The 23,242-nt window shown below is 48.3% G+C and overlaps 1 protein-coding gene across 4 annotated transcripts in view; it reads left to right on the top strand.

Moving 5' to 3' along the window:
- Positions 1-23,242, top strand: part of NGEF (neuronal guanine nucleotide exchange factor) — a 92,680-nt gene that overhangs the window by 23,430 nt on the left and 46,008 nt on the right. For 2 of the 4 annotated variants that reach the window (XM_066279189.1, XM_066279188.1), the window contains exons 2-3: positions 4,066-4,409; positions 8,546-8,660. In XM_066279189.1, the coding sequence (XP_066135286.1) occupies positions 4,145-4,409; positions 8,546-8,660 (380 nt within the window). In that variant the 5' untranslated portion in view covers positions 4,066-4,144. Of the gene's footprint in view, positions 1-4,065; positions 4,410-8,545; positions 8,661-23,242 lie in introns of those variants that run through there. The other 2 variants (XM_066279191.1, XM_066279192.1) reach the window with 2 other exon arrangements.

Genomic DNA, 23,242 nt, shown 5'->3' on the forward strand with positions numbered 1-23,242 from the left:
CCTGCCAGTATTGAAGCCCTTCCTGTTGTCACAGTCACAGCTAAGGTGACTTTCAGGCCACATTTCTGGGCCACTCCCCCCAGCCCCCTTGGACAGCTAACACACCTCATCGTCGCTGTTGCTCTGGGTCTCCTCCCTGAGGACAGGGGAGGGTCCTCAGTGTGGTTCTGTTGAGAGTCTTCCCTGTTTATAACTTGCCTCCCTTCCTTAGTGTTTGCCCCCCGCCCCATGGCCCTGATCTGTAGGCTGGCCTGGTCTTTACTGGGCCGTCTGACACTCCGAGGGCCCTACTTCAGACCGGGCACTCGGGTCTCCGGTCCAGGGCAGGGGTCTCCCTCCACTTCTCTTGTTCTCCACCTCCCTCCCTTCCCCCACTCGGTTCCCTTATAAGAAGTGGAAGGGGACAGTGGAGGGACAGCACCTGCTTTCCCACACCCGGGCCCTCTCCTGACAACCCCTCCTCCCGCCTGCCTCAGCCCTGCTCCACATCAGGACGTGCTTCTGCCTCCGACCCGGGAGGTGCTGCCCAGATCCGGGCAAGTGCGGGCGCATTGGGAGCTCCTGGGGGCCCCACACCCGCCAAGGACACTGAGGTTTCGCTCCCCCGGGACCTTGCTCAAGGCTGGCCTGTGGACTCACAGTGGAGGCATCTCTGGTCCCACCCCGGGCCTCCTGAGTCAGAATCTGGGTCTTAACAAGAGTCCCGGCGACTCTGGCCCTTGAACGTTGGGAGAAGCCCTGGTCTAGGGGAAGTGTCACCCTGTGCCCACCATGCCATCGTCCCCGTACCCCCAGCAGCTGGCTCGGGCTGCCATGGATGGGTTAGTGGCAACCCCCCTCCCCTCCCCACCACCTTCTCTCATGTTTCTGACTTCCCAGGCCGCCGCTGACTCATGCAGGGAAGTCCCCTGGCCCTCAGCCTGACACCGGGAGGTTTAATAGTCACTCCAGGCTCATAGGCCCGAAGTCACACAAGGAGCAGGAGAGAGCAGACTAGAAAGCCCGCTTCTGCCTGACTCACCCGGGCAGCCTTCAGCCGGTTTTTATAGCAGCATCTTATGACCACATCCCACGGGTCTCAGGTTCCCCCCGACAAACAAGTCAGACGGATGAGGTGTGATCCTCGCCGTATCCTTCACCAGCGGTGTGGTCCTGGGCAAGTGACCAGAGCTCCCTGCCTCGCAGCTTCCCCTCTTGTAAGGGGAGGGTGCTGATCACACCCGCCACACGGAGGGGATCCGTTCATGAGCACTGTGCGTGCACTCCACACCAGCGACAGCAGGGAACAAAGCCAACTAGGCCCCGCCCTTCCGGAGCTTCCTAACGAGGAATGTGGGCAGACCTGGGACAAAGACACGGCCACATGCCAGCCATGCTTGCCGCGTGAATGAGTGCGTGAATGAATGAATGCTATGCCAACGCGGCCTCCCCATCAGCCCTCCCCCTTCCAGTCACCACGCTGCCTCCATGGACTTCCACCCGCAGCCGCCTGGAACAGAAACACCAGGGCTTCATGTTCCCAGGGAGTTTCAGAAAAACATTAGAAGGCTGGAGGCGGGGCTTTGGGGCTCCCGGCAGTTAATGGGAATGGAAGAAATGGAGTGGTTACAGAAATATTTCAGAATGAGAATGCATTTGCCTGAAATAGGCAATAATTGAGGTGGAATTAGAGTTGTTTTTCCAGAGTTTCACAGATTGTGTGTGTGTGTGTGTGTGTGTGTGTGTGTGTGTGTGATGGTCTTAAACATGGTGTGATTCGGAATACGTGCCCTTTCAGAGCCTGCTCATCTATAGGAAGAGACAGGGGTGGTTTGAGAACAATCCCCAGGGCTCTGGGCATCCCCCCGAGGGCTCTCTGAGCCTCCCTGCATCACAGACCTTGAGAGCCAGCTAAGTTAGCCCCAGAGAACACCCACCCACACCCATGTTCCCTGAGTGCCAAACTGGGGCCCTGGCACCCCCGGCTAAGTAGGTGATTACAAGCAGCAGGAAATGGGGGTTCAAACCCAGGTCCCCTGACTCCCAACCCGGCGCCCCGCACAGTACACCGTGCAGGCCTCCACGAGTTCACAGCCCACGCTCGGCATGGCTCCATCTACACGACAGTCAGGAGAAGGCCAGTGAGAGCAACCAGGGCGTAGACCGTGGTGGCCGGCCCGGGGGGTCGGTAGTGTGGGAGGGCTGACTGCGGGGGCACCAGGGAGCCTTGGGGTGAAGTAATGTCCTGCATTTCCGTGCGGTGCTGGCTCCATGAACTGTATGTGTTTATCATAATTCACAGAACCGCCTCTTACCCAGGGCAAGTTCTACTGGACGTAAACTATACCTCAATTTTTTAAAAAGCAGCCTAAAAATCACAATGGCGATGATGACGATAACCTGGGAGGCCGAAAGGCAGGCGTGTTCGTGGCGGCTTCAGGGTGGCTTCGCTCCCACTTCCCTGACTGGCAGCGAGTGGCAGTGACCCGCCCAGTCAGCGTGGAAACCACCGGAGGTGGGGACGGCCCCTCCTGGCTCCTCCGTACACCCTGTGTGTGACTCACCGATCCTATCATGCCTCTGGTACACCGTCGCCACCCCAGGCTCCACCCGGGCTTAGGCATGCCCCTGCCCCTCCTGGGTGATACCTGGGTGACACCTGCCCTCTGGCCTCGGCCCCTCAGCCCAGCCTGCCCACAGTCCAGGGTCCCTGCCATCTCTTCGCTCGTGGTCATCAAAGATGGGGTAGGGACTCCTTGACCCAGTTCAGAGACCACCACAGGCCAGCCCTAGTCCACAGTTACCGTATGCCCCCCATGTATAAGACGCTCCCATGTATAAGACACACCTTAATTTGGGGGCCCGAAATTTGAAAATAAATGTGTGTTACATAAAGTTATTGAACTCAAGTTTTATTCATCATAAAGTTCATACAAATCCTCATCCATGAGCTTGTCCTCATCTGTGACTGATGACAAATCGCTGTCTTCAACAAGGAGCGCAAAAACAAGCACGGACAAGCGGGACATGCAAGTAAAAAACCCCCTACAACCACCGTATAAGACGCACCAGTGTTTAGACCCCAAATATTTTGAAAAAAATGGTGCGTCTTGTACATGGGGGAATACGGTAACTCCTGCATCATCTGTCTCCCCATAAAAGGACCCCTGCCCACTAGTTACCCCCAGATCAACTCTCAGCAGAGAAGGGCCTCAGGTTCAGGGTCAGAGTCAACCTGGGCGGGAAGCAGAGGGAAAGAGAAAGGAGAGGAGAGAAGAAGTCGGAATCATCGAATCCTACACTCTCCACAGCCCCTGTCTGGACACTTCCAGTGACAGGGACTTCACTGTCCCCCAAGGTAGTCGCTCCACGTTTTGACAGCTCTGAATTCAAAGCTAGAGTCTGCCTGCTCCCGTGGTCCACACCCAGTCTCTGCCCTAGACCCCAGAGAGTAGATATGTGATGACCTCGACCTCCTCCCCACTGGGACCCCTCTGTTCACCCAGCCACTACTATTCCACTGGGCGAGTTGCCACCAGAACGCAGGACAGGGAGTCCCCCCACGTCATTTGACCAGGACAGACACCTCTCACTTTCTTGAGGTGTGGCTCAAGAACAATTCCGCTTTTATTGTAAACATTCTGTTAATTCCTGGGGTTGTAGGCCCTGCCACTGGCTCTCCAGCCCTGTCCATTTGTCCCAGGATGCTCTCTGTGTCCACACACCTTTCTTCCCCTTACTTCGGCTTCCTGGAGTTCCCCCTCACTGATTTTTTTGCTACTCCTTTTCTCTTGAGTTATTCAGAAAATGTTTACTTGAAAATTGGCTACACAAGGCGCTCTGAGCATTTCCCTCCAGAGTGCATCCTAGGAATAGAACAAACAAACCTCAATTATAAAAATGATACATGAATGCAGCCAAATTGCTGTGGTTAAAATGTAATTTTCGTGGAACAAAGATGTGGTCGCCAGGATGTGCAGATTATCCCAAATTTCATCAAATCTGAATGGGAGTGGAAAACGTACTCTGAATAAACATTTAGCCTGATGAGTCTAACCGAAAATTTGTTCTCTTTCTATTCTAAAGCACTCAAGACCAGTGGAGTTTGGGGAGCTTATTGATCTCCAGCCATTGTGCTGAGAAACCATCAGCACTGGAGATTTCCATGGAGACCAGGAACACTGACCATTTGGAGAAGTCCCACGAGAAATCAGCAGGCAATTCACGGGAAATTGCGGATGACCCAGCCAAGGTGAGACCCGAGTTACTTTCAGAAGAAGAGAAGATGCCCCACGCCGACCAGCCCCAAAACAAAGACCCCCGTCACCACAGCCGAATTCAGAGAAACTCCGTCTTCAATCGTGCCCTGAGACACAGAAGCAAAGGCAGAGCCAGAGACGCTCCCCAGCCAGACGCTGGGCACCTGGCAGGTCAGTACCGGGGACAGCCGTCACAGCTGTTCCTTGACATCAGCTGGGATACTCAGGGCTAGAAGACCCTAATTAAATGAAAAGCTTATAAGAGGCAATGCCAATGGTCAGGGATAGGTCCCACATGGTGGAACATTTCAAAGCCATTATCTAAAGAATTCAAATTCTCCCAATGGGATGATGTGGATAGTTCAGGAGAAAGTGTCGACCCAAATGATGCAACGATACTGGCTTTGCTCTCAAAAGACATCTGGTTTTAGGACTCGAACACCCCCTAGATGTACTGGCATCCTCTAGGAGGGAAGCTAGGAACCGTCCCCATTTGGGGACATCTAGGAACACCAGCTCTAGCCTGTCCTGTCACGGTCGCCACGATGGCCAGAGTTTCTGCAGCTCTGAAAATACATGAGATTAATACTTCGGGAAGAGCTCACAGCAGGACCCCTTAACCTTTTAATGCAGTTCCTAGCACATCTTACCTGCTTGAAGTCTAGTTGTAGATCGGAACAAAATTCAAACATTTACCAGCATAGGTGCCAGAGCTACAGACTCCTCTCCCTGTGACTTGCTCGCAGGGCTGAGTGGACAGCATTCTGGGGTTGTGGGGGGTGTGACAGTTTCCTAGTCCCTGGGGATGGCAGCTGTCACTGGATGGACAGCATGCTACCCTGAGTGAGCGAGAGGCGGCAACCTCTGCTTTAAACCCAGAGGCGTCATGAGCTCAGTTGATAACTTGTTACTTAGACTCTGGCAGGTAGCCTTTTGTCACAGGTTCCACCACCCTCAAATCAGAGAGACAAAACAATGTTGATCATTCCTCGTGATTCTGGGGGTTGGTCAGGTGGCTCCTCTATCTGGGCCACTTGGACCTCTGCAGTAGGCTAGCGGCTGTGGCTTATCTGGGGTTGGAAGGTCAAGGAAAGCCTCGCTGGCCTTTCGGGTGGCTAGTGAGCTGGTTGGCGCAAGGGGGAATGGAGCTGGGACTGCTTGTCTCTGCTCCATGCGGTCTCTCATCCTCCAACAGGCTAACTCGAGCTTGTTCACAGGGCAGCAGGCCTCCCAGAGAGCAAGAGCAGAAGCCGGCAGGCCTTGGGGACCTGCGCTTCTACCACATTCTGCAGGCCCAAGCAGCTCACAGGGCCAGCCCAGACAAAAGCAGAAGGGGAAACTGACTTTGCTCTTTGATGGGAGGAGTGGCATCGAATTTGTGCCACAAACACTAACACGATCACCCGCTGAGCGCCGAGCCGGCAAGCAAAATACAATGATTGAAACACAACAGTTGCGGAAGCTGGGTGGTTAGTCAGTACGTTATCACTCACCCAGCTTTTGGGTATGTTTGACGTTTCCACAAATTAAAAAAAAAACCCAACAACTTACCCACAAAGAAAGCTGGAGTCTCCGCCCTTGAGGAACCCGCAAGACTGTACTGATGTCATTTGACAGCAGGCGTGGCGTCAAAGTTGACAAGAGAACGAGGCAAAGGCAAAGAACGAGGCCCTTCTGGGGGGCGGGGGGGGGGTTAGGGAAGATCTCCCGAAGAAGAGGAAATTTTAGATGAGTCTTAAAAGGATGTGTAAGGACATGGCCGAGAGTCGGGTACGTACAGGTACAGTGACTATCAGGAGCACTTTCAAGGGTGTCCTTATACCTATTTTACAGTTAAAAAAGAAAAAGAACCAAGGCCCCGAGAGATTGAGTCACTGTCCCCGAAACACACGGCTTGTGAGCGGTGCAGGAGGAACTGGGGTTCGGATCCTTCTAGTCCCCAAGCCGGTGCAGATGGAGACCAGGGTTCGAGCACCTGGTTCCTTCCAACTCTTAATATGTTCCAGCGACAACACCCCCAGAGTAGACAGGAACGCGCTCAACGCACTTTAACAGTGCCTGTATCCCTGCCTCCCCCGGTCAGCAGCCACCGTCACAGTGGCTGACGGGACACTCTGCCCTCTTTCTGCACGGAGCCTCTGAGATCCGGCTGGGAGTTTATACTCACGGCCCCTCTCGCTCTACACGCTGCCTGGGCCCTGGGAAGACTCTTGCTCTGGATGTAGATTCTGTAAAACGTACAGCCGGGAAAGCAGATTTACACACCCAGATTGTTCCACATATCCTCCGGAGTTTTCCAATAACTGACTCGAGGACCAGCTTTTTTTCTTTGTTTTTTAAATTTAAATTTAGATGAAGTGAAAAAGAAAATGAAGCGTTTATTCCCTCCGTCACACTAGCCACATTTCAAGGACATCACAGCTACACGTGGTCAACGGCTGCCCTAGCGACCCACGCATGGAAATCAGAGCGAAGAGCGATCCCACTGCCCCATGTCAGTGGGTGGGGGTCGTGCTGTGCGGGGGAGGGGTGGTGTGGGGCTGTGTGTGTGTGTGTGTGTGTGTGTGTGTGTGTATGAGATGAGGCTGCAGAGGGAAACCGAGTCACCAGGGAACGAGCCTCGAGTTCGTGGCCTCCGAGCTGAGACCAGCCTAGACCACACTAGCCCCAAAGGTGCCATTTGTCTCCAGGGCAGAAATATTTTGATCAGACTCACAGTGTTATTTTTTACGTGACTCCCTCATTTGACCCCCCAGGGAGTGAACACCCCCTAAGGCAGCCCAGGGCTTCCTGACTCAGAGTCCAGGGGGAAAAGGATGCCCTCCACTCCGCCTGGCATCACCCTGCTGCTGAAACGCTGTGCCCGGCATCACCCTGCTGCTGAAACGCTGTGCCCGGCATCACCCTGCTGCTGAAACGCTGTGCCCGGCATCACCCTGCTGCTGAAACGCTGTGCCCGGCATCACCCTGCTGCTGAAACTCTGTGCCCGGCATCACCCTGCTGCTGAAACGCTGTGCCCGGCATCACCCTGCTGCTGAAACGCTGTGCCCGGCATCACCCTGCTGCTGAAACGCTGTGCCCGGCATCACCCTGCTGCTGAAACACTGTGCCTTGGCAGTAAAAAAAAAAAAGGTAGTTATGTGTTTGTCTTAAATAACTTTAGGAATATGAGTTAGTCATGAGACTTACTCATCTTCCCTGGCGACATATGGATTGGTGGCAAAGACGAGACCGTTAAGTAAAAGGTGGCTGGAACATCTATTTTTCTACGAAGACGAGAAAAACCAACCCGGTTCTCAAAGAACACATGACAAAAGAAACCACGCAAAGCTGTTTTGATTCGTATTTACATGAAAATAAAATTTAAAAAAATAAAGGAATCCACCCCCTAATTTCCTAACAATAAAAGCAGATTCGCCCTACTTTTGTTTGTCTGTTTGTTCTGTTTATTGGTTGTTGTTTTTTGGTTTGTGATTTGGGTCTGAGAGGTAAGGACATTGCCAGGTTCATCTGCTGAGCAGGCACCTTTGAAAAATCACTCTAGACTCTAGAGCATGGACAACCTCCCTGCCCCCATGGGTGGTCTGACATTCGACAGGAAGTAACATTTAATATTGGTTAAGCCTGGCCTGTGGTGATGCAGTGCATAGAACCTCAATCTGAGTTGAAGCTTCGAATGCTGAAGTCACCGGTTCGAAATCCTGGGCTTGTCCGGTCAAGGCACATATGACAAGCAATCCATGAACTACTAAAGTGAAGCAACTCTGAGTTGATACTTCTCAATCTACCCCCTTCTCTCTTTCCTCTCTCTGTAAAATTAATTAAGTAAAATCTTTTAAAAATATATGGATTAGGACTTGGACATTGTAAAGTTAGATGTGAAAAGAGTGATAAGTTGCAAGTGATTTTTGTGTGTCTTAGAAACAACACTAACGGTTATGGTTCTACTGCCATCTAAGATATTACCTAGGTTTCTATCTAAGTTTGCGATTTCATTTCCAAGATTCTTTTTCCAGCAGGTCTTTGTGTACTTGTATGAATGTATGTGTGTGTGTATCTGTCTATATGTATGAACTTTCTTGTACTATAATCATAATTTTCATTGTGGTGGCATCCCAGGTCAACAAATACAGCACAGGGTGGGCCACAGTCCCACGGGGGGGGGGGCGTAAGAAGAACACCCCTCTTCACTTCACCTCCTTCCACACCCAGGGTGACAGGTGTCACTGACCTGGTCATACAAACTATTGCCTCAAAGGGGGGAAATGCACATTTTCTAATATTCTACGTTTCTTAAATGTCACAGATCCACCAGGAAATGGCAACTCTGTAAAGGAGCCCCCGACCTGGAACCCCTCCCAGAGCAGAACACCTCTATGGCGAATAGGAGCACGGACAGACGCAGAAGCCAAGAGAACAAGGTGAGAGGCAGCGAGTCATCGGGAGGGGCTGGTTCCTGACGTAGCAGGGACCACTGTGCAAAATCCCGATGGCGAGACAAGGGCATGTTGTGTTAAAAAAAGAAACTGGGGGTAACATTTAGTTGTTCATGTTTTTAAAATCTCCACAATTTCCCATTTAAAAAAAATAGCCCCATTGTTACTCTTCTGTCCCCCAAACTAGGAAGTTGTAGATATTATGTACATTGAAAAGTACATATGCCACAAACACCTCTCCATGTTACTGAATATTTTTCTGCGCAATCGTATAGTAGCTATAACATAACCCGTAGTACGATGGGACTGTCATTTATTAACTGTGCTCCTGTTGTTAGGTGTTAGGGTACTGTATCGGTTAGCAATGAATTTAGCTGCTTGGAACCAAGAACAAAACAAAAACCAAATAAGACAGCTTAACCAGACAGAGGTCTGTTTGGCTCTTGTGCAACAGGAGGCTGCAGGGTTGTGAGAGCACCTCCTTCATGCCTCCAAGGACCCAGGCTCCTTCTAGCTTCTCCTCTGACATCCGTCCAGATGGCCACCGGCGTTCCAGCCGAGGCAGCCACAGCTCAGGCGGAGGGAAAGGGAAAGCCAGGGAAATCGGGGGAGAAGGAGCGAGGGTAGATGCCAGGCCTCGTCGGACCTTCTAAAGAGCTTCTCTGAAGCCCACTCATCAACTGGTGCTTACATCCCATTGGCCCAAACTGGGTCACATGGCCCACTCTACCTGCAATGAATGAATGCCTACTCAAAGGAATGTCTTATTTAAACCAGATCTGTTTACACCCCACTTCCTGCCAAATAAACCGGTTCCACAGTAAGGAAGAGGGGAGAGAGAATACAGGGGTGGCAGCAGCAATCTCTGACCCATGGGAATTTCCAACTTTGTTGCTGTTTTGTAAGCCACCGGGTGATAAACATTGCTGTGGCAAAATCCTGGTGCTCACCCCACATTATATCCTTAAGCTAAAGTCCTAGAGACATCATCACACTCTCTACCAAACCCCTGGATAGTTTCGGGGAGATAGTGTTCCGTATCTGCACCGGGGAGTGTGGACTGGGCACCCTGCCACAGAACCAGCTGGTAAGGCACCCTTTTGCTTCCTGATAGTGCTCTGCCCATAGGACCTCGACTGATTGATGAACCAATCGATATAAACAAGGACTTGTTTTACTTGTATGTAACTGTTCCCTGTTGCCTCTGGTTTGGCTCAAGCCCCAAGAGCCAAGAACAATAGTGTAAATATCTGGTCCCCTAACTGGTGTGCAACAAAATAGAAAATTTACAAATCTTGGGTAGACACTAGTCAGCCTGACCTGCCATACTGAAATACCAACCACAGACAGGGGGCTGAAACAACAGCATGTCATTTTCTCACGGTCCTGGAGAGTGACGTTCCCGAGTCGGGGAGCCAGCGCGGTGGTGTTCTGGGAGGGCTCTCTCTTTGGCTGCAGACGGCCGCCTTCGCACCGTGTCTTCACACGGCAGACGGAAGGAGACAGCAGCTCTGGTCTTTTCCTCCTCATGTGGGTCCCAGACCTCATCTAAAGCTAATTATCTCCCAAAGGTCCCTTATCTATATACCATCACATTGAGGGTTAGGACTTCAACATGTGCATCTGAGAGGTGGTGGTGGTGGGAGGGCCATTCAGTTCCTAGCAATGAATTTTTATATACTTAGTCACCCACTTGACCATCAACCAGACCAAGATATAGAACATTTCCATAAGATGAGGCTCCCAAAGGCCTTTTTCAGTCAATATGCAACCAGACATAACCTTTTTCTGACTTATTTTTTAACAGAGACAGAGAGAGAGTCAGAGACAGGGACAAATAGGGACAGACAGACAGGAAGGGAGAGAGATGAGAAGCATCAAATTCTTCATTGTGGCTCCTTAGTTGTTCATTGATTGCTTTCTCATATGTGCCTTGATGGGGTGGGGGGTGGGGCTAAAGCAGAGCAAGTGACTTCTTGCTCAAGCCAGCAGCCTTGGTCCTCAAGCCAGCTACCATGGGGTCCTGTCTATGATCCCAGGCTCAAGCCAGCAACCCCGTGCTCAAGCTGGATGAGCCCACCCGCAAGCCCGCGACCTCGGAGTTTTGAACTTGGGTCCTCTACGTACTGGTCTGATGCTCTATCTTCTGTGTCACTGCCTGGTCAGGCACCTTCTTCTGGCTTTTATCACCATTAGTTTTGCTGGTTCTTGAACTTTATATAAATGGGACCACACAGTGTGAACTTTGACTTATTTTGCTCAACACAATATTTTAAAGATTTATTAATGTATGTATATCAGATTTTTCTTTTTATTGCTGAAAAGTATCACCACAATTTGTTTATCCATCCTTTCGTTGATAAATATTTGGGTTGTCTTCGGGTTTTGATCATTATAAATAAAGTTGCTATGAATGTACTTAGAGACAAATCTTTCTGAGGATGTATGCACTCCTCTCTCTGAGGTGCGTACATAGGAGTAGAAGCTCTGGGTCTTAGGACAGGTGTATATTTAACTTTACTAGAGACAGCCAAATAATTGCTAAAATGGTTGTACTATTTCACACTCCTATCAGCAAAATATCAAGATTCCAGTTGCCCCAGATCCTGGCCAATGCTTAGAATGATCAGTCTTTGTGGCTGTATCTATTCTAAGACATTGTGGTTTCTTGCTGTGGTTTTAATTTGTGTTTCCCTGATGGCTAATGATACTGAGCACCAGTTCATATGTTTATTGGCCATTCATCTTCTTTTATGAAATTCCCCTATAAGTCTTTTGTCATGTTTTACTTATTTTAAATTTGTAGGATCTCGTATATACCTTGAACACAAGTTCCTGATTTAATGTACATATTCAAATACCTCCTGCCAGTCTATGAATTATCTCTCAAGTTTTTTGTCTTCTAATGAGCAGAAATTTTACATTTTGTTGGAGACTGATTTATCAGTGTTTTTCTTTTATTGTTTGACCTCTTTCATCCTATCTGAGAAATATGTGCTTACTTCAAGGTCATAAAGATATTCTCCTGTGTGTTTTTTGCAGAAGTTTTATACTTCAGCTTTCCCCTTTAGGTCTGTGGCCACATGCATCAGAGTGGCTCTAATGTCATTTATTAAAAAGAAATTCTCTCCCCCAAAAAAGAACTTCCATTCCCACAATAAATTGCATTGATGTTGTTGTTTTTTGTTTGTTTGGTGTTTTTTTTTCCTGAAAATCCACTGGTTTCAGACACGTGGGTCCTCTCCAGACTTTTATTCTATTTCATCGATCTAACTGTTTTTCCTTATGCCTATACCACACTATCTTAAATAACTGTAGCTTTATGCTAAGGCTTAAAATCTGCTAGTGTAAGCCCTCCTACTCTGTTCCTTTTAAAGATTGTCTTGGCTATTTTAAGTTCTTTGCGTTTTCGTATAAATTTTAGAATCAGTTAGTCGATGTCTCCAAAATAAGTCTTTTAGGATTTTGGTGAAAATTGCATTGTCACTCTAGATAACTTTGGAGATCACTGGCGGCATCTGAACATTGGCATATTAAATTGTTCGGTACATGGACACGTCCTAACTTTCCATGTATTTAGCTAGTCCTTAAATTAATCCAGCAGTGGTTTATGCTTAGTATTAAGGATTTACACTTATTTAAATTCTATGTGTTGCCAAGTGTTTAATGTTTTTTGATCTTATATTAAAAGCCCAGTGTTCATTAAATTGCTGTCAGAGGGAAGGGGGATGAGGGGATGGGATCAGAGGAGGTGAAGGAATTAGTGAAATTATATACAGTCTACTTAACACATAGATACAGATAACAGGACAGCAAATCCCAGAGGGAAAGGGGGGAGGGAGTCAGGGGTGGGGGGCAAAGGGGTATAATGGGGGCACGTGGTTGGGGCTGAGGGTGTTACATTGAGTGGGACACTTGAATCCATGTTCACACAATAAACTTTAAAAATTAATAAAAACATTTTTAAAAAGCCAGTGTTCATTAATCTTATTTTTAAATTGTCTCTAAGTAGTAAGTTTTAAAACAATTCACTTTTGCATGGCTACCTAGTATCCTATTACCTTGATAAATTTGCATATTAGTTCTAATTGTTTGTTTATTCCTTTGGATTTACCATGCACACAATCCTGCCATCGGTGAGTCAAGACAGTTTTAGTCCTTTCCAATCTTCAAGCCTTCTATTTGTCTGTCTGGTTTTTCTTTTCTTGCCTTGTTGCACTGGCAAGGACTTCTATTACAATGCTGAATGGAAGTGATGAGAGTAGATCGCCTTGTGCCACTCCCTGGTCACAGCCGCTTTGATCACAAAGATCAGAAACTTACTCAGATTTGTTCAAGTGAAGGGGGGGGGGGACGCTATAAGGATACTGGAATCCCACAGAGCCTACGTATAAGAGAGGAAGCCCAGCGGCACAGGAATGGAAAAGCCATCAGGAACCAGAGCCACGTTATCCTTTTCCCAGGGCCATGGGCCCTCTTTATGGGTCACTCTATTCCCTGCTCTCCCAGACCAGCACTTCTCCCTGTCTGTTTGCTTGCCCATGATCCAGAATGGCATCCATAGCCAGTTCACCACAGCCAGCGGGACTTCCTTCTGTAACTCTTGGAGAAAAAAAAAATCCCAAGGAAAAGAATCTGGTTGGCCGTCGTGGAATCAGGTGTTTATCTCTGGGCCAATCAGTTAAAAGAACAGGATTAATGGAGAATCTTTGAGAAGTATGTGAAGAATAGTCAGGCACCCAAAACATCTCTCATGTAGTTCAAGTCTGGGTCTCCTACATAAGAGAACGCCACAGGGCTCCCGGGGAGATGAGAAGCAGCAGAATGGTAGTAAGAGCAGCAGGGACTGGAGGCAGTCGGTCAGAGCAGTGAGGTCTTCCCAGATCTGGAATGGGTCCGGGAACCAGTGCTCCATTTGCAAGGAACTTGGGTGCTGATGTGGAGGGTGTGATGTTCTTCTCAGTGGTCAGTGCCTGTCCCCAGAGGTTCAACAATTGTCTGTGGCTCACCCAAGGGTGTTCTGCAAGTCCTCCTCTTCTACACGTCAGCAGCCAGGGGGTATGGTGCGGTTGGGCAGTGCAGCAGGAGGGAAATACAGTGACTACAGACAGCTGTGCCATAAGAGGGGTACAGGGCAGGAACTAATGTCTGCGGAGTGCCTTTATGTGCACTACCTCCTTAAGTTCTCTTATCATTATGCCTCTTTCACAGACAAGAAAACTAAGACCCAACAGAACTTAGCAAACAGCCTAAGGTTGCGTAGCTAGTGAGACGACAGAACTTGACCCCGAGGCTTCCACTCCTCACCCCAGGACCTCCGGCTCCCTTGGCTGCCCCAGTTCATCGCCAGGGTAAACTGGGTGGGAGAAGGAGGATGTTGCTGTTAACCTGCCAAAGGGGGCAAAGCTCAGAGGCACAGGGGGCCCCTGCCCTGGTGCAGTGCCTCAACGGTCCCTTCTGGGTCCTCTCAAGTCAAGGGTTTTTTTGTTTGTTTGTTTTTTTAAATGTTTTCAGGATTATTTATTTATTTATTCATTTTAGAGAGGAGGGAGGGAGGGAGGGAGGGAGGGAGAGAGAGAGAGAGAGAGAGAGAGAGAGAGAGAGAGAAAAGGGGGAGGAGCAGGAAGCATCAACTCCCATATATGACTTGACCAGACAAGTGCAGGGTTTTGAACTGGCAACCTCAGTGTTCCCAGGTCGACGCTTTATCCACTGCGCCACCAGAGGTCAGGCTCAAGTCAAGGTGTGTTTTTTTGTTTTTTTTTTTACTTTTCCGAAGCTGGAAACGGGGAGGCAGTCAGACAGACTCCCGCATGCGCCCTACCGGGATCCACCCGGCATGCCCACCAGGGGGCGATGCTCTGCCCATCTTGGGGCATCGCTCTGTCACGACCAGAGCCACTCTAGCGCCTGGGGCAGAGGCCAAGGAGCCATCCCCAGCGCCCGGGCCATCTTTTTGCTCCAATGGAGCCTCGGTTGCGGGAGGGGAAGAGAGAGACAGAGAGGAAGGAGGGGGGAGTGGAGAAGCAGATGGGCGCTTCTCCTGTGTGCCCTGGCTGGGAATCGAACCCAGGACTCCTGCACGCCAGGCCGATGCTCTACCGCTGAGCCAACCGGCCAGGGCCTCAAGTCAAGGTTTTTAAGTTGGGTCTCTACTCTAGATGCAGTCACGAATCAGGGTTCAAGTCTCAGAAATCATTTCTTATCATAGAAGTACCCAAGGAATATATATGAAAAGGAATAGAACTCAAACAGGTGCTTTTATAAACTGAAATTCTATATAAAATTAAACTGCATTATATAAAATTTCACAAGGGGCATTTCTTCTGCCTAAACTGGCCAGGGTGATAGCTTCTTAAAAATATTTTCCCACTGACTCTTTAACAATAATACCCTGAAGGACTTACAGGAGCTCTTTGTTGTTCCAGAGATGGTCAGCCTGCCTTAAGCACAAGAGTCACCACAAGGCTAATAGTCAACGGGGCAGCCGGGCCGTGCTCCCACTGAGAGTGACCTGCTCTGCTCCGGCTGGTCCAGCCAGACCAGCTGGTTATCAACTCCTGTGACTACGATCCCTGGATCCATCTCCACAGTGGCCATGGCCATGAGATCCCTCACTGCCACCGAAGGCTCGTGCACGCACTGTATCTCTGAGTACTGATTCAGGGCAAGACCCAGTTTCTATATTGGAAGCGGTAAGAGTTTCCATGGAGATATACCGGTCCCCTGTACCGTAACCTTGGGGGCAGCTAATCAGCTGTTCATCAATGCTGGTTTGGGTTGTTATCAGGAGAGGCTCACAGTCTTTGCAATCCGGAAACGGGAGAGGCAGACACTGAGTCACAGTGGGCTGGGGGCTGCCTCTTCCCCTCAGGGAAGTTGTTTTCGGGTTCTGCCATTGCTCAGTCAGTCCAGGCCCTACGGGAGCTGAAGAAATGTCGCCTGTCTCCCAGCAGCCTCCAGATCCAGAGATTTACAAGAAACCACAGTAGAGAGAACAGGTCAAACAACACAGTGCCGGTGCCACCAAGATCCAAACAGGACGAATGGCCCCATTTCTCATGAAAGTGCAAGGAGAGAACAAGAAAGGGAGGGGCATTTCAAAGAGACTAAAGTCAATCAAAAGAGAGAGAGACTAAAGTCAATATCTACCAAGTGCCGTGTGTAGACCTGACCTGCATCCTGTTTGAAACAAACCCTCTGGGAGGGAAGGCTGAAAAGACAGTCAGGGAAGTTGGAACAAGAATCGGATATTTGACGATGTGAAGGCATTATTAATTGTTAGGGGTTTTAATGGTATTACGGCTATTTTTAAAGTCCATATCTTTTAGAGATACGTTCTGACATGTTTGGGATGAAATGGAATAACGTCTGGGATTCACTTTAAAATAATCCTGCCCCGGGAAGGCGTGCGTGGGAATCGGGACAAAGGGAGACAAGCCAGGCATCCTGGACACGTGAAGCTGGTGACAATTATTTGGGGAGTTTGTTATACTTTCCGGTCTACTTTAGTATACGTTAGAAATGTTTCATAATAAAAGTTTAATCCTTGTGGGATTTTTTTTTTGAAAGTCATTATTTAAAAAAATGAAACGGCAGGAGCTGTAGTAAAGAGAGCCTCAGCCCCCGCCCACACCCCTGCCCACGTGTCCTGTCCCAGGAGGTTGGGTAGGATCATCAGTTCCCACCATAATGGTGGCCTGGGGGTCAGCGCTGTAGGCTCCTTGAAGGCAGAACCATGCACGTTCTGTTCTCTCCTGAGCACTTAGCACGCGGCTGATACACAAGAAGCACTCAGTATTTGCAAGTGATTGATGAATGGTTGTTGAGTATTGATGGCTGGGTGGGTGGGTGGGTGGCTGGATGCATGGGCAGAATGAGTGAATGCAGATTTCCTGGCAGAGGGGGCAACCTGAGAACTTGGAAACCTCTTGAAGGCACACCTGTACACACCGGTCCCACAGTGGCCCAGGACTGTGTAGAACGAGGCTCTCACAAAGGCAGGTCACAATGTCACTGGGGCAGGTGGATCTCTCTGGCATCCCTCCACCCCTCCGCCCGGCCCCAGGCAGAGGCCCCACTAGGCTCATGCAGTCTGTGAACACTAGAGCACTCGACGGCTCTCAGGCCACTTGGACGTGGGGAGGCCTGGATTTTTCTATCTCTAACATCGTTTCTATTCTTACGCTGTCTCAGAACAAATATAACTGTGACTTCTGTTTCACAGTTTATGCAGCTAATTTCATACACTTCTGACAGCTCTAAGCTTTCTTCCCCTTGGGGAAGTTGAAGGGGCGTATTCCCCAACTCCCCACAAGTCCTTGGCGTGGGCTGCAGGGCATGGCTTTGAGGTGGTCAAGTTTCCCCTCCCTCCGCCCACCCAGGCCCAGAGGTGACCAGACAGAGGCTCAGGAACTTGCAAGGAACTCAGATCTTACAGGCCCACTAGTCTTTTGGACTTGCTGACTTAACATTTGAAATAACAACAATAATAACAATGGGCACTGCTGGGCTGAGCGGGACCCACAGGTGTCACCTACTCACAGTTCTATCTGCGGTGCTCCACCCTGCGGTCAGCTCACTTGTTAAGTTGTCCATTTTGGTTTTGCCTGATTTGGGTTATTCTAGTGTATTTTACCTACCGGTTCTCTCATGTTTATGTTGCCTTTTCTTCTTATTTTCCCTCTATTTTAATGACTTTTTCAATGGTTGCCTTTTGTGTTTTACCTTTATAATCACTCCCACTATTAAAGTCCTTTTTTTCTGGCTTTGCTTTAATGTTGGATCCTTCTCTCCCCTAACCCCTTTATTTTGTGTGTGTTTTTCCCTCACTATTTAAATCCTTAAGCTTCTGGGGGTTTGTGGGTTTTAACTCGTTGTTTTATTTCCTATTTCTTGTTCACTAAAATCCTTCAGGTGGCTTCTTACCTTGTTCGCTTGACTCTTTAGAGCCATAACTTGCAGTAACCTAATCTGGTACTTACACGGTTGTGTTATTGATTCTATGAACCCTTATGCATAATGTTAACTATTCTGCTTCTTTTGTTAGCTGTGATCTTATAACTTATTAGTTGTGGTTTTCTTCTTTTTTTTAAATTTTATTTATTTTACTGATTTCAGCGAAAGAGAAAGGGGGAGAGAAAGAGAGTGAGAGAGAGAAAGAGGGAGTGAGAGAGAGAGAGAGAGAGAGAGAGAGAGAGAGGCAGGAACATAGATCTATTCCTGTATGTGCCCTGACCAGGGATCAAACCAGCAACCTCTGAGCTTCAGGACGATGCTCTAACCAACCAAGCCATCTAATCTGGGCTTGTGGTTTTCTTCTAATTATTTTGAGTTCTTAATTTAAAATCCGTTACCTCTACCCATGGGCGGACTCTGGGAGGAAGAGGAAGGCATGGCCAAGGGACCCAGGGAGCCTGTTTCTCCCGCCTTCAAGACCCAACCTACTCTGACCCTAGCCGGCCCTGGAGACCCCTCTGGCCAGAGATCAGGGCGATTCGGCGCACGGCTCGTGTCCTGGGTCTCCTCGCACATAAAACCACACTCCTCCAAGCCTCGGTCACCTCGTGCTCCAAAGTAGAAGCACAGACTAAAAAACCAGAAAGTCCACGGGTGGGGCCCCGGCACGCACAAGCACGCCATAAACTGCCTCGGTCCTTGTGGCTTCATTTTCGTAAAATTCAAAACTCCGCCAAACTACACAAAGTAGTCTGTCTCCCCACGGTACGCCACCTGAATGTAATAACGGAAAACAGCAGAAAAACCCAAATCAGGGAACAGCTTACAGAATAATCGGCCCGAAACTTTTGTAAGTGTCAAGGTTACAAACAGCAAGTAAAGCCTGAGGAACTGTCCCCGACGGAAGGAAGACAAGGAGGCCAGGCACCTCCACACACGGGTGGCCCTCGGCGGGATCTTTTTGGTATGAAGTATGTTATTGAGACAACAGGCAAAAATCTAAACGGAGTCCGAGCATTCGTTAACAATAACCAAAGTTAACACCCTGATTTTGGTGCTTGTGTTTCAGTTAAATAGGAGCTAGTGCTTGTGGGACATCAGGCCAGCAAGGGACCCTCCAATGGTTCAGGAAAAGTGAAAAAAAAAAAAAAGAATTAATTAAATATCTTAAGGGAGTAAAGAAAGGCTGCAAGCTCTTCTAGACCAGCAATTTTCAACCTTTCTCATCTCACGGCCCACATAAACTAATTACTAAAACTGCGGCACACCGAAAGATATGTTTTATGCCAATCTGATAAATAAAAAATAGGTATAATTTTGATTATCCACAGCAGATGGCTATTGTTGGTTTGGCTGTTGTCATTTTGAATTTGAGTCAGAGGTTCTCAAACTTTTTGAAGTTGGGGCGCATTTAAAATCCTACAAATAATTGTAGGCGCATCATATACAAATTTCTGAGAAATATGTTATAATCATTAAGTCAAATATTAAAGAAAAAAATATAAAGTCCAAGCCTGCTCTTATGGTAATTAAATGAAATAAATATAACAAAATTAAATTTATTCTGACATTGAAAAACATTTTTATGTTACATTTTTTGAGTTATGCTTTTGAGAATTCGTAAAAAAGAGGAGTTAAAAAATTAAAAAATGACAAAAATGTTATCTTTTTATATATAGATACATTCTTAGTAAGTAATATTTAGTAAACTCGGCAGGTCCCAGAGCGAATGTGTTCAGTTTTTTCATTCTGTGTTTATGAGAAACATGAGCCTGATGTGTCCTAGCGATTTCTTCAATGTTTGGGCATATATTTGAACGGCAAACTCTCATTTCCTCATCAATACATTGAAGAATTCCTCTCTTTTTACTCTTAATTGTGTTGAGTGCAGAAAACCCCCACCATACATATCATCTTAACTTTACACCAAACAAAGGATAGAAGAAACTTGCCTCCAGTCTTTCTGGGGAACATGGGGGGTACTGTAAACAATCCAGCACCACAGCTTAGCAGCCTTTTACAACCTAATCAGGCAAGTGAGGTGAGGGGTTGGGCAGACTGTCAGCCTACAGCCAATTTCCCACAACACTGTCCCCCAAAAATCTAAACTCCAAAAACCCTGTTGGTTTTTTGGTCCCCAACAGGCACATTTCTCTGGAATACCATAGGATGCACTTGGAAATCTTCTAGGGCGCACCAGTGCGCCCCAGCACACACTTGGAGAACCCCTGGAGGGGCGAGAGGCCGGGCCCCTGACTGAGTAGTCAGGTGCCGCGTGTTTTAGAACGCTGCAGCACTCCGGCGAGGAGTCGCTGAGCTGGACTCCGGAGCCTGAGTCTTGCTTCACCACTTGTTACATGTACTCTTAGGCAAGTTACTTGGCCTTTCCTTGTCTTAGTTTCCACATCTCTAGATTGAAGGCACTGTGAAGAATAAGCAAACATCTGCAGAGTGCTGAGAACGGTGATTGGTACCCAGCACACGTTGCCCGTTACTATGTCTCAGGGATTGGAAAGTGCGTTCTCTTTGGGGCCTTTAGGTGTGCTGCTCCCCAACCTGCCTCCGTGCTTCCTATCCATCCTTCAGGTCTCACTTAGCTTCTTCCAGGAAGTCCTCCCTCATGCTTCCTGTCTCAGGCAGTGTGAGAGATCCCTCTTTTGAGCTCCCACACCACCATGTAATATCCCCATTACATGTACTAGTTCAGTGGTCCCCAACCTTTTTTGGGGCCACGGACCGGTTTAATGTCAGAAAATATTTTCACAGACCGGCCTTTAGGGTGGGACGGCTAAATGTATCACGTGACCGAGACAAGCGTCAAGAGTGAGTCTTAGATGGATGTAACAGAGGGAATCTGGTCATTTTTAAAAAATAAAACATTGTGCCCTGGCCAGTTGGCTCAGTGGTAGAGTGTCAGCCTGGCGTGTGGGAGTCCCGGGTTCGATTCCCAGCCAGGGCACATAGGAGAGGTGCCCATCTGCTTCTCCACCCCTCCCCCTCTCCTTCCTCTCTGTCTCTCTCTTCCCCTCCCGCAGCTAAGGCTCCATTGGAGCAAGGTTTGCCCGGGTGCTGAGGATGGCTCTGTGGCCTCTGCCTCAGGCGCTAGAATGGCTCTGATTGCAGCAGAGCAACGCCCCAGATGGGCAGAGCATCGCCCCCTGGTGGGCATGCCGGGTGGATCCCGGTCAGGTGCATGCAGGAGTCTGTCTGACTGCCTCCGTTTCCAACCTCAGGAAAATACAAAAAATAATAATAATAATAATAAAATAAAACATTGTTCAGACTTAAATATAAATAAAATGAAAATAATGTAAGTTATTTATTCTTTCTCTGTGGACCGGTACCAAATGGCCCACGGACCAGTACCGGTCCACGGCCCGGGGGTTGGGGATCACTGCTCTAGTTTATCATTTCCAGATGACTTCTCTGTCTTTCCTGTTAGATGATACCTAGCTTGAGGGCTGAGTTGCTGTCTTTATCCACTGCCATATCCCCAGGTCTGAGACAGTTGCTGAATGAATGAACAATCTGGATACACGCCTTCCCTGTCACAAAGTATAGATACACTGAAGCATCTACCCCAAGGTGAAGATGTGGTTCTGGGGCCTAACTCTAGAGGGCACCATTCAGTCACCTTTGTAGAAGGTACCCCTGGCGCAGGGCAGCATACAGCCTGAGCCTCTGTATGCCATCTCTGTGTTTATTCACTTAATATTTATCGAGCACTTCCACTGTTCTGGGTATTGATTTCTATCAGAAAAACTCCTCATTTGGTGCCTTTGGGGACATTTTGTAACCACTTCTCCTGGAAGCTTCCCAGAACGCCACAATGCCCTATTGCCTGTGGCCCAGGAGCCCATTGCTGGACCTCAGTCGTGTGGCTCTAATGTATTCCAGCTCGGAAAGGTCTCCAGGCCTGTCACCTCAGTCAGGCTCCATGACCTTGACTGTGCATGTCCTAGAGCAGGGGTCCCCAAACTACGGCCCGCGGGTCACATGCAGCCCCCTGAGGCCATTTATCTGGTCCCCGCCGCACTTCTGGAAGGGGCACCTCTTTCATAGGTGGTCAGTGGAGGAGCATAGTTCCCATTGAAATACTGGTCAGTTTGTTGATTTAAATTTACTTGTTTGTTATTTTAAATATTGTATTTCTTCATGTTTTGTTTTACTTTAAAATAAGGTATGTGCAGTGTGCATAGGGATTTGTTCATAGTTTTTTTATAGTCCAGCCCTCCAACAGTCTGAGGGATGGTGAACTGGCCCCCTGTGTAAAAAGTTTGGGGACCCCTGTCCAAGAGCAAACCCAGAACTGATCTGCGGGAGGATTCTGGCTCTGGGCAGATTACCCCTGTGGAGGGGACAGAGATGCTGAGATTCTGTCCTGCTTCTTAATTTTTATAAAATGATGTATGTCAACCATCCTCTGGCCCTATTTGTTATTTACTATCTCATTCAGTCATTTATTTTTAGTACATTGGTTGCTGGAATCGCTGTCTCAAACTATCAACATCAAGATGTAGACGCTCTAATCCCTTTTCAGAGGTAGATCGATCAAGGCAATCAATCGTGTCTCTAAGATTTTCCAGCAAAAAGATGGCGAAGCAAGAAAGTACAAACGCTTAAAATGTTGTTTGGCAAATGACACTATTTCCTGATAGTAACTGACCCACGAACTTAACTAATCCACCGTTAGAAAAGCATAGCAATTACGGAGAGTAATCAATATGAAGGTACGAGATACAATGATAGATCGTCTCCCAGAAACCCTGCAACTTCCGTCTACTGGCTGCCAATGTAAGAACCATCCAAACCTGTAGGTGATTTTTATCGTCTATTTGAGCCAAACTGACAACGTCGCCTGAAGCAAGATCTCAAAGGCTCTGAGAACCACTGTGTGGCCGTCCCTTCATGCACTTGGAATCAAGGAAGGAACTAAGGAAGAATACAGGAAGGTGGGGGAGAGCCAGGCGGGCATCGGATTACAGGAGCGTTAACAAGGTTGCGTGCTCCCTCGAGGGACGTCACTTCACAGGTGTGTTAACCCAGATGCACAGACACAGTGGACAGGGCTTGCTTAAGGCAAAATATACACCTTTTACTAAAAAAGTTATAGACCTGGGTTATGACCACCCATTAGGAGTTCACTCCCCGTAAGGGGTTCAAGATCCGAGCACCCTGAGATGTTTATTTCCGTCACTGAACTTGTCACTCTTATTACTGAATCCCTTTTTTGTCCCCATGGTGGAGAAAGCAGGGTTCCAGAAGATCATGTGAATGAATGTCAAGGAACAAAAAAAAGTTCCTGACCTTTATATATAGTACCCTATTCTACAGACGGGTGAGAAATCAGTGAAAAAATGTACTGAAAACATTCAAAACCAGTGCCCTCTGTTGGAGTTTGAATTGCTTGATTTTCCTTGAAATTCTGGTATTATTACACGATTCTGTTGTGCCCAGACTTTGTGTCCATAGTCCAGTTCCGTTCGCATGGCTCTGGCCTTATTCTCAAAGACCCGCCTCAGTCTCTCTGGGGAGCACGCACAGTCTGCGCCCTCACCCGCCTCCAGCAGAGCTTTCTGAAGGGCAGTTGAAGGCTTTGAAGCCCCTTC

This window comes from Saccopteryx bilineata, chromosome 5, assembly GCF_036850765.1.
Source record: "Saccopteryx bilineata isolate mSacBil1 chromosome 5, mSacBil1_pri_phased_curated, whole genome shotgun sequence".
Taxonomy (NCBI): domain Eukaryota; kingdom Metazoa; phylum Chordata; class Mammalia; order Chiroptera; family Emballonuridae; genus Saccopteryx; species Saccopteryx bilineata.